At 39.8% G+C, this 20,492-nt stretch overlaps 1 protein-coding gene across 1 annotated transcript in view; it reads right to left on the bottom strand.

Annotated features, from left to right (window-relative positions):
- Nucleotides 1–19,010, bottom strand: part of SGPP1 (sphingosine-1-phosphate phosphatase 1) — a 44,961-nt gene extending 25,951 nt beyond the window's left edge. The window contains exon 1 of the mRNA XM_027842884.1: nucleotides 18,278–19,010. Coding sequence (XP_027698685.1) covers nucleotides 18,278–18,976 — 699 coding nt within the window. The 5' untranslated portion in view covers nucleotides 18,977–19,010. The remainder of the gene's footprint in view (nucleotides 1–18,277) is intronic.
- Nucleotides 19,011–20,492: the final 1,482 nt, after the last annotated feature.

The raw sequence follows: 20,492 nt of genomic DNA on the forward strand, positions 1-20,492 counted from the left end.
GTCAGCCCTGGGGGAGAGAAGAGCATGGCCAGCCCTGGTCCTAGCACAGCCCTGGGGCGGCAGCCGCAGACAGTAGGGGGATGGGGAAGCTGATCAGAGGGGGACTATAGGGATCTCTTTGCTGGTGCTGAGGTAGGATTCTCTTGCTTTGCCCATGCTTGGATCTGGGTCACAGTCTTGAGTGATGGCAGTGGAACAAGGAGGAGCACTGGCATGGCAGAGCTTGTGGCATCAGTGGAGTGGGAATCCTCCTCACAGTTCCAAAGAAAAAAAGAGTGCTTGTGGTCACTCACAGACCAGAGCACAGACCAGGAAAGGAGTAAACACCTCTCCTTTGATCATACCACCTTAGAAGAACGGAAAACTTACAGGTTCCTAGAAGTATCTCTGAAAACTGCTGCACAAAACCCCTGAAACTCAGGACAGTACACCCTCCACACTGAAAGCAGAGCTCTACCTTAACAAAGAGTTAAAAAAGTTAAGTAATTGGCTGAGAACATGAACAAAGAGTGGGAAAAAAGTCAGAATACAGAATCTTACTTTGGTGACAAGATCAAAACATACAACCAGAAGGAGACAACGGAGTCAAAGCTCCTACATCTAAAGCCTGCAAGAAAAATAGGAATTGGTCTTTGGTCATGGAAGAGCTCAAAAGGAATTTTGAAGATCAAGTAAGACAGGTAAAGGAAAAATTGGGAAGAAAAAGGAGAGAGATGCAAGAAAATCATGAAAAAATGAGTCAACAGCTTGGTAAAGGAGACACAAAAGATACTGAAGAAAATAACACCTTAAAAAACAGACTAGGCCAAATGGTAAAAGAGCTCCAAAAAGCCAATGAGGAGAAGAATGCCTTAAAAAGCAGAATTGGCCAAATGGAAAAGGAGGTCCAAAAGCTCACCGAAGAAAATAATTCCTTAAAAATTAGAATGGAGGAAATGGAAGAGAAATTAAGAACCAATAAAACAAAGCCAAAAGAATGAAAAAATAGAAGACAACGTGAAATATCTCACTGGAAAAACAACAAATTGGAAAGATTATTTAAAAATTATTGGACTACCTGAAAACCATGATCAAAAAAAGAATCTTGACATCATCTTTCAAGAAATTATCAAGGAAAACTGCCCTGACATTCTAGAATCAGAGGGTAAAATAGAAATTGAAAGAATCCACCAATCATATCCTGAAAGAGATCCCAAAAGGAAAATTTCTAGGAATATTATAGCCAAATTCCAGAGTTCACAGGTCAAGGAGAAAATATTGCAAGCAGCCAGAAACAATTCAAGTGGAAGTGGAAACACAATCTGGATAATACAAGATTTATCTGCTTCTAAATTAAGGGATCAGAGGGCTTGGAATATGATTTTCTGGAGGTCAAAGGAACTAGGATTAAAACCAAGAATCACCTGACTATAATCCTTCAGGGGAAAAAAATAGACATTCAATGAAATAGAGGATGACTTTCAAGCATTTTGATGAAAAGACCAGAACTAAATAGAAAATTTGACTTTCAAATACAAGACTCAAGAGAAACATGAAAAGGTAAACAGGAAAGAGAAATCAGAAGGGACTTATTAAAGTTGAACTATTTACATTCCTACATGGAAAGATGATATTGGTAACTCATGAGACCTTTCTCAGTATTAAGGTAGTTGGAGGGAATACACACACACACACACACACACACACAGAGCACAGGGTGAGTTGAATATGAAGGGATGATATCTAAAAAATAAAATTAAGGAGTGAGAGAGGATTATACTGGGAAGAGGAGAAAGAGAAAGGTAGAATGGGGTAAATTATCTCACATAAAAGAGGCAAGAAAAAGCTCTTACAGTGAGGGGGAAGAGGGGAAAGGTGAGAGGGAATGAGTGAATCTTACTCTCATTTGGGTATGGAAATCTATATCACCCCTATAGGAAAACAGGAGGGAAGGGGATAAGAGAGCGGGAGATGATAGAAGGAAGGGCAGATTGGGGGAGAGGGTAATCAGAAGCAAACACTTCTGAGGAGGGACAGGGTCAAAGAAGAGAACAGAAAAAATGGGGGGGGCAAGATAGGATGGAGAGAAATATAGTTAGTCTTTCACAACATTACTATTATGGAAGTGTTTTGCATGACTACATATGTAAAACCTATATCAAACTGCTTGTCTTCTCAATGAGGGTGGGTGGGGAGAGAGGAAAGGAGAGAATTTGTAACTCAAAGACTGAAAAACAAATGTTAAAAACTGTTTTTACATGCAACTGGGAAGTAAGATATACAGGCAATGGGTTATAGAAATCTATCCTGCCCTACAGGAATATAGAAGGGGAAGGGGTTAAGGGGGGGAGGTGATAAAAGGGAAGGCAGTTTTGGGGAAAGGGTATTCAGAATGCACACCACCTTGGGGTGGGAGGAGGGGAAAGATGGGGAGAAAATTTAGAACTCAAAATCTTGCAGAAGTGAATGTTGAAAACTAAAAATAAATTCATTAATAAAAAAAGATAGGGACAGCTAGGTGGCGCAGTGGATAGAGCACCAGCTCTGAAGTCAGGAGTACTTGAGTTCAAATTTGGCCTCAGACCAAACACTTGACACTTACTAGCTGTGTGACCCTGGGCAAGTCACTTAACCCCAACTGCCTAAAAAAACAAAACAAAACAAAACAAAACAAAAAAGGATAAACTGGCAAACAATTTTGAATACAGTAAAATTTTGTTTCTTATATGAGCCAAAATAAAATAATTTATCAAAATTTCAAAAATAATTTCTAGTTTTTAAAGTAGAAAACCAATAACCACGTGTCAAATAGAGATATTATATGCTTTAAATTTTTGATAAATTTTCTCATTTGATAGATGTTTTGTAACTATCTTTTTGCTCAGGGAATTGAATCCTTTAGCCTACTAAATTTTTGTATACACACTCTGAAATCTTTGCATAATGAGATTTTGGGGGGATGGTGGAAAGAAAGAGGAGATTCAGGACCTATGATTTTCATTGTCATAGGGAATTCCCAACAAGGTAACCAAGACCAGTGCAGATGTGCAAATGCTTTGCAATTTACAGACTTGCACAGAATGCATGGACTGCTAAGGTCACATGACTTGCCCTGAGTCACACAGTCAGTATGTGTCAGAGGTCAACACTTGAATCCAGGAACTTCCTGACTTTGAAGTTTGTTTTCTATTCACTACACCAGACTAGTTCTCAATAGATTTTACCTTTTTCCCCCCCCAACAAAAATCTTTTGTATAAATGTGAAATTATTCAATTATTAATTCACAGCATATTAGATAATAACTATTTTAATAATTTAAAATTTGTAAAATATTGTCCAAAGTGAAACCAAAATTGTCAGTATCATTCGCTGCTAATTAAAACCAGTTAAACCTAAATGAAACTAGTTGGATACTTTCAACTTTTTTAACCACTATCTAATCTGCACAGAACATATCTTATAAAGAGAGGGAACTAACTTAACAAAACATTTCTTTCAGTTATTGAACTAAACAGTTTTCTTATCCCCATGTATTCCAAAGTATACTATGTTTTTTACAAATATTTGCCATACATACTTATAACTCATATAATCAGTTTCCACTTTTGATTTTAAAGGTAATTGAAGGCCATCCTTAATTTCTAATTATCTATCTTGCATACTCACAAAGAAACTATTCATAACATTTTAAACAATTATGATCAATAGCTATGTTTATTGAGGAATCCTTTATACCTCAGCCCATACTGTACCAAAACTTATACTGTATATTGAGTGTTGTGTGGGGTATGCGGAAACTTTTACCCATATCTACAGAAACCTCTTAGAATAAATTTCCTGTAATGATTCTAATATTAAAATAGCCTAGAATGTAAACTTCTTGTAAGTAAGGATAATTTCATTTTCTATTAATCTCCAGGACCTAGAACAGTGCCTTCAGGAACTTTAAAAAGGTTTGCTTAATTAACCTATCTAACCATTCCCATTCTATTTTTTAATGTACCACTTTATTTGACTTATGTATTACAGGAATGGATAATGGAGAGATAATAGAAACTAAAAGTAAAAATTATGTTACCTTAAAAATAGCAAACTTTGAACAATAAAACAAAATAAATTTAAGCTTTTAGTGGAGATTTATTTCTGAATGGGACATCTTTCCTTCATTCACTTTTTAGCAGAGCTACCAAAAAAGGGCTAAAAGGCAAAAAGGTGAGACAAATAAGAAAAAATAAAGAGTTTGGGTGATTCACAAAATACAAGTTGTTGGAAAAGTCCATTTAAGCTTTGCACTAAGACTTTTGGAAAACTGTGTATATAAAGAGCCAATGAATAATAACCAAGGAAGGTTAATCAGAGAATTTGTCAGGTCCCCATATCAACTTAATGAGATTACAGGACATAGAGATATACTGAAAGGGCACCTTCCATGGAGGAAGACATGTGCCCTAGCACCTTGTAAACTGACAGTAGACAGGGAATGCCTCTGATTGACTTCTAGTGTCTGGTGCCACCTTCCAAGTGCATCAGGGGAGATAAGATTCATTTCAGAAGAGCTGCCCCTCCAAATGCTCTATAAAAGTAACCTGTGAAATTATCTGGCCTTGTTTCAGGTGCTCTCTTTCCTTGGACTTCCAGCAATGTTGGGGACAGTTCTCCCTCCCTTACCCAAAAGAAAATGGTGATTTGTAGAAGAAGCATATGGTCAGCAGTATGTGTTGCCTAATTGGTCTGAGGTTCCTGGATCTCAAGTGCTGGGCCAGCTTCTATTTTTGTTTCCTTTCTTGAGAAGAAGTCAGAGAACTGAGTTCCTGAGAAAGGGCTTCCCATGCCTTGGAAGTTACTTCATAATAAATCCCCAAGTTTGAGATTCTGGCACCAGGTATCTAACTAGATTTCCTCAGTGGTATTCTTGGAGAAGAAAGAAGAATGCCAATGTAGACCATAGGGCTGGTAGGCCTAAATCATATCATGGTTGGGACAGGGAAGCAGGAGTTACAGGCCTTGGCAACCGTTCCCTGTCATAGCAGTAAGTTACTCAAAGGAAACAGGTCCAAGGTGAATTAGAGGTGGGGAGGGGTGACAACAGGGAAGGATTGCATTAGCTGCCTCCAAACTGTCTTCATGTTCCAGAGGGAGCCTAATGGGCTAAATGCTTTATGTTTCTGTAGTTATTCATGGATTCCTGGTGAGTACTTTGTATCTTAAGCATTTTCTATGTTATGATAAAGGTTGTCCTAAAGCCAAAGCCCATTTAGTGTACATACTGAGTGTTATACGGGATGTAGAGAACCTTTTACCCATGTCTGCAGGAGCCTAAACTTTGTTTTGGAGATTTACCCAAAACAAAGTTCTGGTGCTGGGGCAACAAACCAAAGAGAGAATATGACCCTTTGAAGTCAGGCTTCCAGGATCAGATATACCATTCATGAGAGTCTATTTTTGGGGGCAGGAGGCCTGTTACAAATACAACAACCAACTATATTTCCCACTAGAAGTTACCTTGCTTAATTTTGGCGACTTTGTTCTAACTACATTTTGTGACTTCCTTAAAAACACTTTATATCCAAATTTAAATACTCAAAGATTACATGGACTTCCCACTACTATAGCAAAATAACTGCCTCATAATTTCAGAGAAATATTAATTTAATAATAATTGTGAACAGGAATATAAATCTGGCAAGAAATATACTTTTATATTATGAATAATTTATCAATGGTGGGAATAATGGTTTAACTCTGAATATTACCTTCAAACTTATTAACAAACATACACATGGATTTATGATGTCATCAATGTAGGTGTTCTCCCCATCGGTGGAGATTGCAGCTCATCCATGCCTGCCCATCTTGTCTATCATCATCCTAGGATCACAGATTTAGAGATAAAAGGGACGTTGGCAGTTATCTAGTTCACCTACACCCCTATTTTACAGAAAAGGAAATGAAGATAGGAGAACTTAAATAACTGGCAAGGTCACAAAGGTAGAAAATGGTAGAGCTGGGATTTGAACTCAGGTCCTTTGACTCTGAGGGAGAAGTTCCTCATTCTCTCCTGATAATAAGAGTATAACAGTGAAATCACTTGTCCTGACCACCTGTCATTCCCCTCTCTTGCCATATGACCAGATCATCTTTTTTGATCATCCTAATGGATGATAACCCTAACAATATCTTTTATTCTAGCATTTTTTGAAAGGTTCTCATTTGTTTTATGTTGCTTCAACATAATCTCTACGGTATTTTTTTGTTAACACTTGAGAGACTGTAGTATTCCATGACTCAGCCATATTCTATATAACACTGGTAGAATAATGGTATTAAAAACATGAACCTTTAGTACATACTGATGGAGGAGCTATATCAATCTTTCAATTTCTGATTCAATTCAATACACATTTAAGTGCTACTATGTGAAAGGCACTAAGATAAAACAAACTGTCCCTCAAGAAACTTAACTGGGGAGAAAGTGTCACAGGCAAAGGTACCATATAGGAGGGGGCACCTGAACTGAACCCTGAAAAAACTTAGGGATTCCAAGAGGCAGAGATAAAGTAAAAGAACACTGCAGGCACAGCTGGCAGAGTAGGAGATGGACAGGAGCTCAGGAGAAAGAAAGGGATAGAAATCTAGATTTGGGAGTCATCAGCACTGTTGGGGAAGGGGGAGGAATGGAAAAGGAAAGGGGAGATAAAGAAGAGGGCCCAGGACAGAATGCTGGGCAATAAGACATGGCTGATTACCCCACAAAAGAACCTGAGAAGTGCTTAAGTAGAAGTGGGATCATAGATCATAGATTTAGAGCTTCATGAGACCTTATAAGCCATGAGTCAAACTTCCTCTTTTTTACAAATGAGGAAACTAAGGAACATATAAGTTAAGTTAGTAAGTCAACAAGCACTTATTAAGCATTTATAAAGTGCCATGCATTGTGCTAAGTGTTTGGGATACAAAGAAAGGAAAAAATACTCCCTGTCTTCAAAGAGCTCATATTCTAATGAGGAATTTAGAATCCATTCTAACATGGAGAGAAGTACAAAGTACATAGAAGTCAAATTGGAAGTAGGGACACACAGCTATTAAATGTCTAAAATGAGTTGAACTCAGGTCTTCCTGACTCAAAGTCCAGCACTCTATCCTCTATACTGCTTAGCTGCCTCCTAAAAATAAGAGTATCATAAAATCAAAGGAAGGAGAAAATATGTAAGAGTAAGGGGTATGAAAAGCCATTGAAAGAATAGAAAGGTGTTAAGACTTAGAAAAGGTCTTGAATTTGTCAACTAAGAGAAAGCTCATTAAATACTGGATCCAGAGTAAAAGATTGGGTATAAGCTAGGATGTGAATCTAAGTTAAAATCAGTAGGAAGGTATAAATTATGCTTACAAGCTAGTGAGGGAAGGAGACCTGGAAGGAAAGAATATGCCTGCAGGGAATAGTAGGGTAGGGTGCTAAGAGCTCCACAACCTCACAAGACCATTTGGGGAAAAATGGGAAGACTGGATGGAAAAATATTTTGGACAGATTTTGGGAGAAGGCAACTTTGGACAGCCTTTTCCACACCCCTCACCAGCAAGTAATCCTTAAAGGACAAAATCAGATTGATTTTTAGGACCAGTCAGAATAGGTCCATTATGAATTCTGGGGCCCCAAAATCCATAAAAATCTTCTACACTTTATGCTGATGCCAGAAACTCTTTTAACAGGGAAAAAGTTTTTCATTATCTACTTAGAGATAAAAGACTTAAAACATAAATGCATGCTTGAATACTTGAGTGTGAATGAGTGATAATTTAACTGAAGCTCATGGACAGATAAAAAAAAATATCGTAATCATGTTGGGTCAGATTCCTTCCCTTTTTTGACAGGAGGAGGAGAAGATATTTAATATAAGCAGAGAACTGGTTACAGGAAATGGAAAGAGGGATTCACATCATCATAGTAGTCCAAGGACGGGAAAAAAGACAAAACCTCTCAAAAAGCAAGTTAGTCCAACGTTAGCCTTTTACCTTCCATTTGGCAAAGAGAAAATAGCAGCCAGGTACGAAGGGACTTTTTAATGCAGCTTCACATGATTTATGAGGTTTTTACTTTTCTCTTAACACTTCAAATAAAGGAGTTTTGTTCCCAGGGAATTCATTAATCAAAATATCACTGTAGTATAGCCAACTCTCATACAGCCTATTACATATCTTAGTGATTTTTTCCCTTTTTTGTAGGTCCCAATGATCTATTTTGCTTCACAGTGTCTTGTTTGTCTGTCAGTCTATCTATCTATCTCCTTCTTTAAATAAAGTTAACATGCAAATAGCAACATCTGAGATTTTTTTAGGTATCAGAAACCTCTAGGGTGGGAACTTTCTTGACCACCGCTAAGAAGAACTTGCCATTAACTTTTATACTTGGCGTGTGGCCTGAGGCTGAGAAGCTGTCCTTTGCCCATGGAAACTAGTTAAGTGTCAAAGGAAGGAACCGAACCCTAATCTCCCTAACTAGAAGTGTAGAACTATCACCCATGCCATACTGTCTCAAAACTTTGTTTTTACTTTGTGTTAAATTAAAAGTTTTCTAAAATTTATCACAATTCTCCTAGTCCTATTAAGCATAGCAATAGAGTACCAGATCTGGAGTAGAGCTCGAATTCTACCTCCAATACTTACTGGCTATGTGACCTTGGGCAAGTAACTTAGCCTCAGTTTCTTCATCTGTAAAATGGGGACAATTTTCAATGGTAGGTGAAAATACAGTAAGATATTTTAAGGTCTTTTGCAAACATTAACATGCTATTTAAATGCTAGCTATTATTATGAGGATGAAATGAGATCACATCTGTAAGGGGCTTTGTGAACTTTTAAACACTATATATGTGTGTGTGTGTATATGTATGTATGTATACACACATACACACACAAACACATATACAGTTAACTTTTTATTACTGGAAGACTCCTCCACTGTCTTCATCTTTCTTTTTAACTTTTTATCTTTCTTCCTGGTTTTCCATGACTACCTAGCCCCATGCCCTTCTCCCACTTTGGAAAGATTTGAATGGTGGTTAAATCAGCACAGATCTTAGAACTACTCTTTAATATTTGAATGCTGTTACTATATTAAAATGTTAAAGTGTAGACAGTTCTTGCTTTATATAAATTTGCATTATACAAATTTGACTTTGCAAAAAGAATTCTGAAAGAAATCCATATTCCAAAAAAACACCTAAGTTAACTTTACTGTACAGTACTGTGCCTCCTACCAATCCACTTGGCACTCAAACCTTCCAAGCCAAAGCAGAATAACAGATGATGAGAGAGACCACCACTGGCTTGGCTTGAGACTTCCTGCAAGGAGAGAGGAGGCCTTTGCCCTGTTCTGCCCACCCACCCATGTTTACCGCACTCTTCCATTGTCTTTCTTCTGTCCCAGCTTGGGTTCTGGGCCTCCACTCCCCAGTTACCAGACCTCTCCTGTTCGTGTCTGGCTCCAAGATAGCTGGCCCCACCTCCAGCTCTGGCTCCTCTTTCTGACCCCTGCTGTCCCTGAACCTAGTGCCGGCCGCCTCTCTCCACTAGCTCCTGGGTCCTCTTCTTACCTCCTCCAACCCTCCCTCCCTTCCCTGCCTACCTCAGCAGGCAAATTTACATTATGTAAAAAAATCACTTTACATAGAGGTTTGTGAAACTGTCCATTTACATAAAGCAAGAACTGTCTTATTATGACCTATTCTATTTTTTTAAACTTGTACTTTACTACTCTGGGCCTCAATTTTTTTCATATATAGAACAAAAATATTTAAATAAATGATCTCTAAAATCACTTCCAGGTCTATAACTTCCTATGGTACTAGAACATACTTAATGTTGTGCCTGCCCTTTATAAGGGAATATAAGAACTGGTCTTGTATAATTGAAGCCACATGATAAAAATATACAAAAAATATACATATATGCATATATGAGCTGTACATGTGATATATATATGTATATATGTGCATACAGATATCTCACAATTTCTGAAATTTATATACCTATAACACCTGTGACACTATTTGCCATGGTTATACCTAATTGGTAGATTCATCTGAGACCCCAGTATTCCAGAGTTGGTAGGAACCTCAGAAGCCATTTAAATGGTTTAAAATATAGAGATGAGTAATTCCTAATGAAGGATGATGGAAAGCCATTTGGACAAAGAAAAAAGGAAACAGAAGCAATTTTCCTCATTGGAGTATATACTACAGACCACTTGAGCAGAAAAAGGAGTAAGATGAGGAGTTTGGATAACTGATTACAAGCCTTGCACAGAGGCAAAATATAACAATGATAGGAGACTCCAATTACACAGAGATTTCCTGGAGTTCTTTCTCTGGCCAAATGGTCTCCAGTTCATGCCCTATTAGGATCAGTTGAAAGAATTGGTTATATTTAGCCTAGAGAAGAGATGACTCAAAGGAGAGGAAGGATCATGATAATGATGTTCAAGCAGTTGAAGAACTATTACATAGAAGGAGGACCAGACTAGGCCTCAACAGACATTACCAGAAACAATGGGTAGAGGTTACAAAAAAGAAAATTTAAGTTTGATGTTGGGAAAACTTTCCTAGTCATTGCTGTTCAGTCATTCAGTTGTGTCTGACTCTTTGTGACCCCATGTACCACCATGTCAACACTGTCCATGGGGTTTTCTTGGCAAAGATACTGGAGTGATTTGCCATTTCCTTCTCCAGTGGATTAAGGCAAAAAGAGGTTTAATGACTTGCCCGAGGTCACATGGCTGGGAAGTGTCTGAGGTTGGATCTGAACTCAGGTCTTCCTGGTTCCAAGCCCAGCACTCTTTGAGCCATCTAGCCTCTTTCCTAGTTATTGGAGCTATCCAAAAAAATGCAATGAGGTCCCCTGGGGGAGGGAGATCATTTTCCTTGGAAGTTTTCAAATACAGGATAGATGTACACTCACTATGTGTCAAGATATTAGGAGACACCCTGTTTCCTAGAGCTAAGATCCAGCAAGCAAGCTGTGTCCTGAACTTGGCATAACAACAGTCCTTTGCACTCACCTTCTAGAACTGACGGTCTACAAGCTCCGGCAAGCACCAATAGGCCCAGACATGAAGCCCTGCTGTGAATGGACTTTTTGTCACTAGACAACCTTGCCTTACCTGTTACTGTTGTGCCTCACTATTCTTGCTACACTACAGTGTCTGACTCTTTGGTTAGCCACAAGTATATAAATCAAGACTCAGCCCCACTGCCTCAGGTCCTTCCATTACGGGCAGGGCCCTGGCACATGTGTCTAATCTGCCTCCTTGTTTGCAAGTCATTTCCCTCAATTTGAAATTAAACTTCTGTTTGATTCCAGACTCTCCTGTCTCTAGCCTTCTTTGTTCCACTTCAGCCATCCACATATAAAGGCCTCATTTCTCAAATATATAGAGAAATGAGTTAACTTTTTAAGAATGAGTCATTCCCCAATTGATAAATGGTCAAAGGATATGAATAGTCAGTTTTCAGAAGAAGAAATCAAAGCTATCTATAATCACGTGAAAAAAATGCTCTAAATCACTACTAATTAGAGAAATGTAAATTAAAACAACCCTGAGGTACCACTCCATACCTATCAGATTAACTAATATGACAGAAAAGGAAGATGATGAATGCTGAAAAGGAATGTGGAAAAATTGGGACACTAATGAACTATTTGGTGGAGTTACTGACCCAATCATTATAGAGAGAAATAAAGGACTATATTCAAAAGGCTATATGATATGAAAGGATATGATAATTCATACCCTTTGACCCAGCAATACCACTACTAGATCTGTATCTCAAAGAGATCAAAGAAATAGGAAAAGGTTCTATACGTAAAAAAGTATTTATAGCAGATCTTTTTGTGGTGGCAAAGAACTGGAAAGTGAAGGGATGCCCATCAACTGGATATTGGCTAAACTAGTTGTGGTATATGATTGTGATAAGAATACTATTGTGCTATAAGAAATGACAAGCAGGATGATTTCAGAAAAACCTGGAAGACTTATATGAACTGATGCAAAGTAAAGTGAGCAGAGCCAGGAAATCATTGTATACAGTAACTGCAATATCATATGATGATCAACTGTGAATGACATAGCTATTTTCAGCAATAATGATACAAAACAATTCCAAAGAGTTTATGATGAAAAATGCTATCTACCTCCAGAGAAAGAACTGATGGGTTCTAAATGCAGATAGAAGTATACTTTTTTACTTTCTTTGTTTTTCTTCCTTTCTTTTTTGGTCTGTGTTCTCTTTTGTAACATGGCTAATATGGAAATATGTTTTGCATGACTGTACATGTATAAGCTATATTAAAGTACATACCTTCTCAAGGAGGGGGAAGGGGAAGGAGGGAGGGAGAAAATCTGGAACTCAAAAAATTATTTAAAAAAATATTAAAAATTGTTTTTACACATAATTTAGAAAACAAAAACAAATAAAAACATTCTTAAACAATCCCAACCTTTTTCCTAGTACCAGAGAGAGAGAGGGAGAGAGACAGAGAGAGAGAGAAGAAAAAAGCCTCTAATGCAATACATTGTTTTAGCACAAATATTCGCCCAGTGATACTGTATGAAGTACATCTTTCCAAGAATCAAAGTTGTGGACAACTGAGGGATTAATGGCAGATAAAGTAGCTGATAGTATTTTCCAAGGATTTAAAAACTGGCATTAAAGATGTGTTTGAGAAAACATGATTGGAAAAGTAAGTTATATAGCACAAATGGACAGTATGAGTCCTGCACTGTTATCAATGAAAGGTAATAACACCCAAAGGAAGACCTTCTGCACATTGGGCAGATCATCTGTAACAGAGATATGGGAGAACATGACCCAGAATCACATAGGATGAGATAGCATGAATGTGTTGCAGTATACATATATGGAAGAAATGGTCATGTTCATGAGACTGTAGAACTACTGAAGAATTATAATTTTAACATTTATATAAAACTTTCAAGTTATAAAGTGTTCTATCACACATCATCCCAATTGATCTTATTGATCTTGTGGAAATGATAGGGCATGTTATTTTTATAATCACTACTTTAAGGGAGAAGTTATTACTGAAATACCAAAAAAATTAACCTTTGCTACTTCTTGCATTTTCCTTTCCACACGTGGATCCCAAGCACTGTATTATGTCTAATATGGTGACTGGCTTTTATGGTTAACTTTGTATTTTATTTTGTTTTGTTTTGCTATTTTAATTTTCTATTTTTAAAATCTGTTGAAGTTGATGATGGGATAAAAGCATGAATTTTTGGAAGAAGTAAAAACTTATTTACACTATCTTTTCTGGAAAAACTTCTTAGATGAAATGTGATGTGAGAGAGTTTCTTATATATACCTATGGAAGGGGCAGCTAGGTGGTGCAGTGGATAGAGCACTGGCCCTGAAGTCAGGAGGACCTGAGTTCAAATCTGGCCTCAGACTAAACACTTGACACTGCTATGTGACCCTGGGCAAGTCACTTAACCCCAACTGCCTAAAAAAAAAAAGAAAAAATTATATACCTATGGAAAGCAACAAATGTAGGTACAAAGGAGTTGGGAATAGTACTATTAAAAACTGGGTGAGTTCAAGTAAAGAAATTGGAATTCATTTGCAAGAATGGCTTAACCAAATGTTAAAAAGATATCAATGGAACTAGCTAGATTTCAGATTACTCAAAAATATTTATTTCAGGACAGACATATACACAATGATTTTTCAGTCATTTCAGTCTCATTTGACTCTTTGGGACCCCGTTTGGGGTTTTCTTGGCAAAGATACTACAGTGGTTTGCCATTTCCTTCTCCAGCTCATTTTACAGATGAGGAAACCAAGGCAGGGTTAAGTGACTTGCCCAGGGTCACACAGCTAGTAAGCTTCCGAGGCCAGATTTTCACTCAAAGATGAGTCTTCCTGACTCCAGTCCCTGTACTATATCCACTGTGCCATATAGCACATAAAAATCACAGTTAAGTGCCTGACAATAAGTAGATATTAAGTGACATGTTCATAAAGAGAAATGTGCTTTCCAATTCATGTTGCACACAAATCCAACTAATTAAATGAGAATAGCAATCACTAATGTTAACATAAGGCAAAGGCTGTCAAAATTGTTCATCTCAGAATATCCCCTGCCAATGACTGTACCAAATGCACTAAAGCAAAAAATTTAAAAAATAAAAATAAATCCTGGCCCATTAACTGCTTGAGGCACTACAGTTTCAGTCTCTCATTGTGACGTCACAAATAACTGTTAAAGGCTAGCAAATTAGGAATGCAGAATTAAATTGGACAGCAGCCCAAATAACAGCAGAGGATTACTTCCAGAGCCAAGAGAAATTTTTCCATAGGATTAAGGAGGGTGGGGCTTAAAAAGGAATACTGTTGCTTAGGGGAATCAATTACTTTTTCCTCAAAATTTATTTTTGGAATATATCCACAGAGGAAATCATACAAGTAAATGGAGACACATAAAAGTTCACAATCATTTTGTGCAGGGGTCAAGGATGTAGAATAAATGGGTTCAATGAATATAAGATTAGGAAGGGCTAATCAAAAAACTTCAAACACACATTCAATCTTGAGCAGAATTTTGACAGCAGAAAGAAGTGTTATTTCAAATAAGGTAAAAGGGATGGTGTTATGATAACTCAACTTCAAGAACAGAGGCCATGGAAATAGATATATAGAAATAGAAAACAGAGCCCAGCTGATGAACAGAGGGCTCTCAAATCAAACTTGTAAGCTGTGGGTTCATGAGGCATTTTTTTTCTTTTTTGGCTTCTGATTCCTATCTTAACAATTTTAAGGTAAGAATTCCCTTTACCATCCATCCCCAGAAACATGATAACCTTGTGAGTAGTACCAAAGTTGCTGACCTGCTGCAGCATTTCAAAGACAGAGCAAGCACATGGCTTTTCACTTTACTAAAAGACTAGAAAGTTATAAAGATCAGGTAGGTTTTTTCTACTACAGTCACACATTGGTACTGACAGAACTTTCACTAGATGAACTTTCAAAACGACTAAGAATTAAATTTTTCTTCAAATGCAAAAGCATTTATTTTTGAAAAGAGATTTTTTAAAATGTAAAGGTTTTAAAACTAATTTTACAAGGCTTATTTTTAGTAACTTTAAAGTCAATAGGGGCAGTCAGGTGGCGCAGTGAATAGAGCTCTGGCCTTGGAGTAAGGAGGACCTGAGTTCAAATCCAGCCCCAGACACTTAACACTTACCAGCTGCGTGACCCTGGGCAAATCACTTAACCCCCATCACCTTACCAAAAAGCAAAAACAAACAAACAAATAAAAACAACTTTAAAGTCAATAAAAGTCTTCATTATAACCACCCCCCAAAAAACTTAAAAGGTCAACTTACAAATAAAATATTCTAAGCTGGACAAAAAAGTTGCACCTTGATTCAAATAAACCTGGTGTCAAAATATCAAGATTTATGCTCCATAAATGACTCATATTTCATGTTAGTGTCTAAAGACCAGTGAACAGCATTTGCTCTGCATGAATGGACAAAAACAGAACTAGTCTTTCTTACCTGTTAACATGAATTAGAACACAAATAACTACTGAATGAAGGCGATTAAGAAGAGGTTCTTCGTAGAAGTACTGTACACAATGTGCTATAGCACTATGTACTTTTCACAATGTGAAAAGACTTAGGTTGCACATGAGACCTATCTTCAAGTGTCTAAAGGGCTATAATTAATGTGGAAGAAGGGTTAGACTTGTTTTGCTTAGCCCAGAAGTCAGAACTAAGATCAATGCGTGTAGTTAGATAAAAGTAAAATTTAGGCTTGATATTAGAAAAAACTCCCTAACAGAGCTACCCAAAAGAGGTATGGGGCGTTTTAGGTGGTAGTTTGTTTTTCCTCACTGAAGGCCTTCAAAGACCAGATGATTACTTGACGGTTATGTAGCAGAGGGGATTCTTGGTCAGGCAGGTATGGGATTTAACTAAATGGCCTCAGAGGTCCCTTCTACCTCAGAGTTTCTAGGATTCTGTGATGCAAAAATATGAGTATAGCAAAAAAAAAAAGTAAAAGCCCATTTACAGATATAAGTAGCATTCCAAGACAATCTAAACCCCCTTCTTCAATGATGACGCTTAAATCAGGAAGTGTTAATTTTACTTTGAAAGATTTACAGTGTTCACTGACAGAAGCAAAAAGATGTGAGTACCACTTTAAGATCTGAATTATCACTTAAAAACTGCCACCTCCACAGCAGAAATCTGTTGCCATGTGTGGTGGATAGATCATTAACAAGTCAGAATCCTGTTACTAGCATAGTGAATGAAACTCTGTACTGGAAGTCAGAAGAGCCAGATTCTAGTCCCAGCTCTGTCAAATATTAGCTTTGTTACTACTTTCTGCGTGGCCCTGACTATGTGGCTCAACTTCTTCAGGCTTCTGTTTCCTTAAGTTGTAAAACGACGTTGATTAGACTAGATCTAAAATTCTGCAAAGAAGTGATTAATGTTAAGAGACATTTTATAAGCTATTGTTACATCAACAGAGATGTACTAGAATACACAGGAGAAATTATTTCATCTACCAGTATTAACCAAATCTACGATAATAGTGAGGCAGCTTTTAATGGGGGTTTTAGTGAGAATGTATACCGCAACTTTAGGTAATTTGTTTGTTTTTTGAAACAGCAAAGGAAAATAAAAGTTTTCATCCTTAGAAAGATCATCCTACAAGATATAATATGATGCATTTTACTATTAAAGCTTGATTGGTCTGCAGTACCTCTTCTTTAGAACTTAGGAAAAGGCATAAAAAGCAGATATAATATCCTACACATGTACTTTATGAAGGAAAAAGATGGTTATAAAAAAATAAAAAGGAGGAACATTCATGAAGAAGGAAAAATGGAGTACCGGAAGACAAATGAGATAATTAACATTTTAAAAATCCACTCTTAGGAGAAAAGTTTGTCCATATTCTTAAGTGACCAATAACCATATTTATTATCTAATCTGTGGATTCCTTAAAATTATCATAGCATAACTAATTTGAAGTTGGAAGGCACATCCTACTCAAAATACATTTAAAAAAACACATTTTACAGATTCTGCAACAATAAAAAGTAGTTCAGCAAATGAAACTAGTGATCCAGAAGTAAAATGCTCTTAGCCTACAAGCAAATAACAACCACACCCCTTTAAAAACAGTTTCCAAGTCTACTGTATTCCATTAACTCTAACCGCATTTTCAGTCCTTCATAGTATGCCTAGTACTAACATTCCTGACTTGTAGAAGTACATTTTGAAATTATACTCATGTCGTATTGTCACAGAAAAGAAAGCCTTTGCATACTAATTCATTTTATGGGCTGAGTCATATTGCTTGGGTCTTAACCAATTACCCTGAGAGTTCGGGTATTTATGTGTCTTCCCTATATAAATTTAATCTATGGTCAGAAATTTTAGTAAGAGCATCTCAACAGGAAGCCCATGAACACATTAAGAACTGTTCGCTTCCCTGAAATCTAGGGGAAGATTTGTTTTTTTGATGCTGGGACCTATAAGTGCTCCTAGAATAATTACACATCGACTGGCTGCAAACCTATGGGAAGGACATCATTTGGAAGGGAGCTAGTCAAAACTCAAACGAGCAAAAGTAAGCAACTTAATGCGGCGGATTTCAACTAAACTCCCCACCTTACCCTACCCGCCCCCCTCCTCTTCATTTGAGCCTCCAGGCTTTCCAGATTCCCTTAGTCTTTTAGGCTCAAGTCCCACTTCCTACAAGAAGCTTTCCCTAGTCCTTAATCTTAGTTCCTTCCCCCAGAGACCGATCCCAATTTATCCTGTAAAGATCTTGTTTGCACCTACGGTTTTTTTTTTTTTTTTGCACTGTGGTTTTCCTCCACGAGACTGTGAGCTCCCTGAGAGCAGGGATTGTCTTTTGCTTTTCTCTGTATCCCCAGCACACAGCTCAGTGCCAGGCACACTAGTTAAATGCTTTAGTTGACTGACTTCTCAAACTACATATGAACTCCTCCTCCCCCCAGTTCAACCTCAACCATCCAGCCGGATACGAATCGGCCCCCAAGCAAACCTTGTCCCTCCAGGAAGGCAGAAGTAGATGGCGGGGGAAGGGACGAGAAGGTACAGGACGGGCTGGGAAGTGGAGGGAAGAGAAAAGGGTATGAAGAAGAAGGGAACGGAAAGGTCGGGAAAGGAAAAGACGAAAAAAGAAAGGAAAGGGAAGGAAGAGGAAAGGAGGGAGGGAGAGGGAAGGGCACGTTTACCTGCCAGCGGCCGTAGGTGAGGAGGACAAGGGAGATGGGAATGGCTGTGCCAGACATGGCATGGGTGGAGGGCATGCTGTACTCCGAGTTATAGAAAACCTCTAACTTGACCACGGGCGGCGACGCGGGCCGGGGCCATCGGATGACGTCTTTGGCACACTGGCCCAGGTACATGACCAGGACCCACATGACCACGAGCCTCCGGCCCACCAGGGCATCCAGGTTCCAGATCCAGAAGGGGAAGAAGGTGATGTAGAAGAGCTCGTTGCCCAACTCGGTGCCAAAGGAGAACAAGTAGAAGAGGAGCCAGTTCCGCACTCCGTACACTTCCCCTTCCTCCCCGGTGAGGGAGTTGCGCCGCAGACCCTGCGTTCTGTTGTGGAGGGTAGCCTTGCTCCCGCGCTCCCCCGCTGTGGCCGTGGCCGTGGCCGTAGCCGTGGCCGTGGCCGGGTCCCCGCCGGCCTCCGGCAGCCCATTCCTCACGCCGTTCCGGGCGCCGCAGCCTCGCAGCTTGCCCCCGCCGCCCTCCAGATTGCGGCTGCCCCTGTCCTCCGGAGCCGTCCCCGGCTCTCTCCGCGGCGGAGCGTCTGCCCCTGCCGGCCGCGCCTCTTCCACCCCGCACAGCCGCTGGAAGCTGGCCACTTTTTGCGGGTCCCGCAGGCAGACCAGCAGCGCGGCCAGGCGCTGTCTCAGCGACATGATAACGGGATCCCCCGGCGCTCTCGGCGCTGCCCGGCCGCCCGGCCCGGGGATGGGGTGGGGGCTGTGTCCCGGCGCCGCGCAGGCAGCGGCGGCGGCGGCGGCGGCTGAAGCGCGAGCGCGAGCGCGAGCGGCCGCAGTGCCTGCCCCTGCCTGCTCGGCTCCGCTGTGTGACGACGGCACCCCAGGCCTCAACGGCGGCCGCCCGCGCTCCCGCCCTCACCGCTCCCCTGTCCCCCTCCCTCTCCTCGCCTACTCGGCCGCCGCCGGGGCTGCTCCGCCAGCACGCGCTCGCGCGCCTCCCGCCAGTTCTCGCCCCCACAGAAAGGGCGGGGGCGCGGAAGGGACCGGGCGAAAACTGGCGCGGGCAGGGGTGGGGGAGGAGGGCGTTCCGGCGCCGCGATTGGGGGAAGGGATTGCTGCTCTGCGTGGGAGGGATGGAGGGAAAGGGTTGCTTGGTTGCTGCCTAGTTTTTGTTTTTGTTTTTTTGGTTTTTGCTTTACTTTGAAGCCTCTGAAGGCCTGGCCATATTGTATCGGGGTGATTTGTTTCGAAAAATAACTGTATCACTTCTCCTTTCCTTGCGCCCTCCCGGCCCTTCTCCCCAAGCTCATAGGGTTCATTGGTTTCATTTCGTAGGAGGCTGGAGAAGAGGAGTCATAGCAACCTTAGAGCCAGTCTGGGGGATGCCAATGGAAGAGGGAACAAGCCCTACCCTGACCTAACTGGCGAACGTCGAGGTGCACTCGTCCCTCTTACTGTAGGATCAAAGGCTAAACAGGACTAAGAAGAGGACAAGCACGCACCTGCTACCTGCTACTAAAAGGGGTGACTCGCGGGGGATGCCTCTAAAATGCTAATGTGACCGCGATGATGAAACCAGTATTGGAACTGTGGAATTTACTGGACTAGGAAGGCTCTGGTGTTGAACGCTTCACTTAAAAGACAGCTTCTGAATGGGGGTGGGGGGGAAATCACCCCCAGTTTTCAAAAAGTTCATTTGAAGAAAAGGAGCTTGTGGAAGTCTAAATACCTTTGACCAGATGAGGTTTTGGTTCCACAAGCTTAAGGCATGTTTGTTTCATGGAATTGTCCAGTTGGCCCAGACCGGAATATATGATATGCTCAATTTCCCATTCAAAAAATTCATTTAGCTGAAGGCACTGCAGTGATAGCAATAGCCTATATATGGCACAAAGTGCTTTTAGCTCTTTTAATCTCATTTGATCCAACAGCCTTGGAAAGTTGAAGATGAATATTAACCCAAGTTTACAGATGAGGAAACTGAGACTGAGAGGTTAAGTTGCTTGTCCGGAGTCAAACAGCCAGTAAATATCTGAGGCAGGATTTGAATTCAAATCTCCCTGACCCTACCCACTGAGCCACCTAGCTGCAATGAAGATATGCAGTACATGACTGAAACCTTTGAAGAGATTTTTGGACTTGCTAAATCTCTTTCAGAGACAATATGATAATTTTTACTTGAAAATCCCTGTCTTCTAAAATCCCCAAATAT

This window comes from Vombatus ursinus, unplaced genomic scaffold, assembly GCF_900497805.2.
Source record: "Vombatus ursinus unplaced genomic scaffold, bare-nosed wombat genome assembly UNPS02014893.1, whole genome shotgun sequence".
NCBI classification, from domain to species: Eukaryota; Metazoa; Chordata; class Mammalia; order Diprotodontia; family Vombatidae; genus Vombatus; species Vombatus ursinus.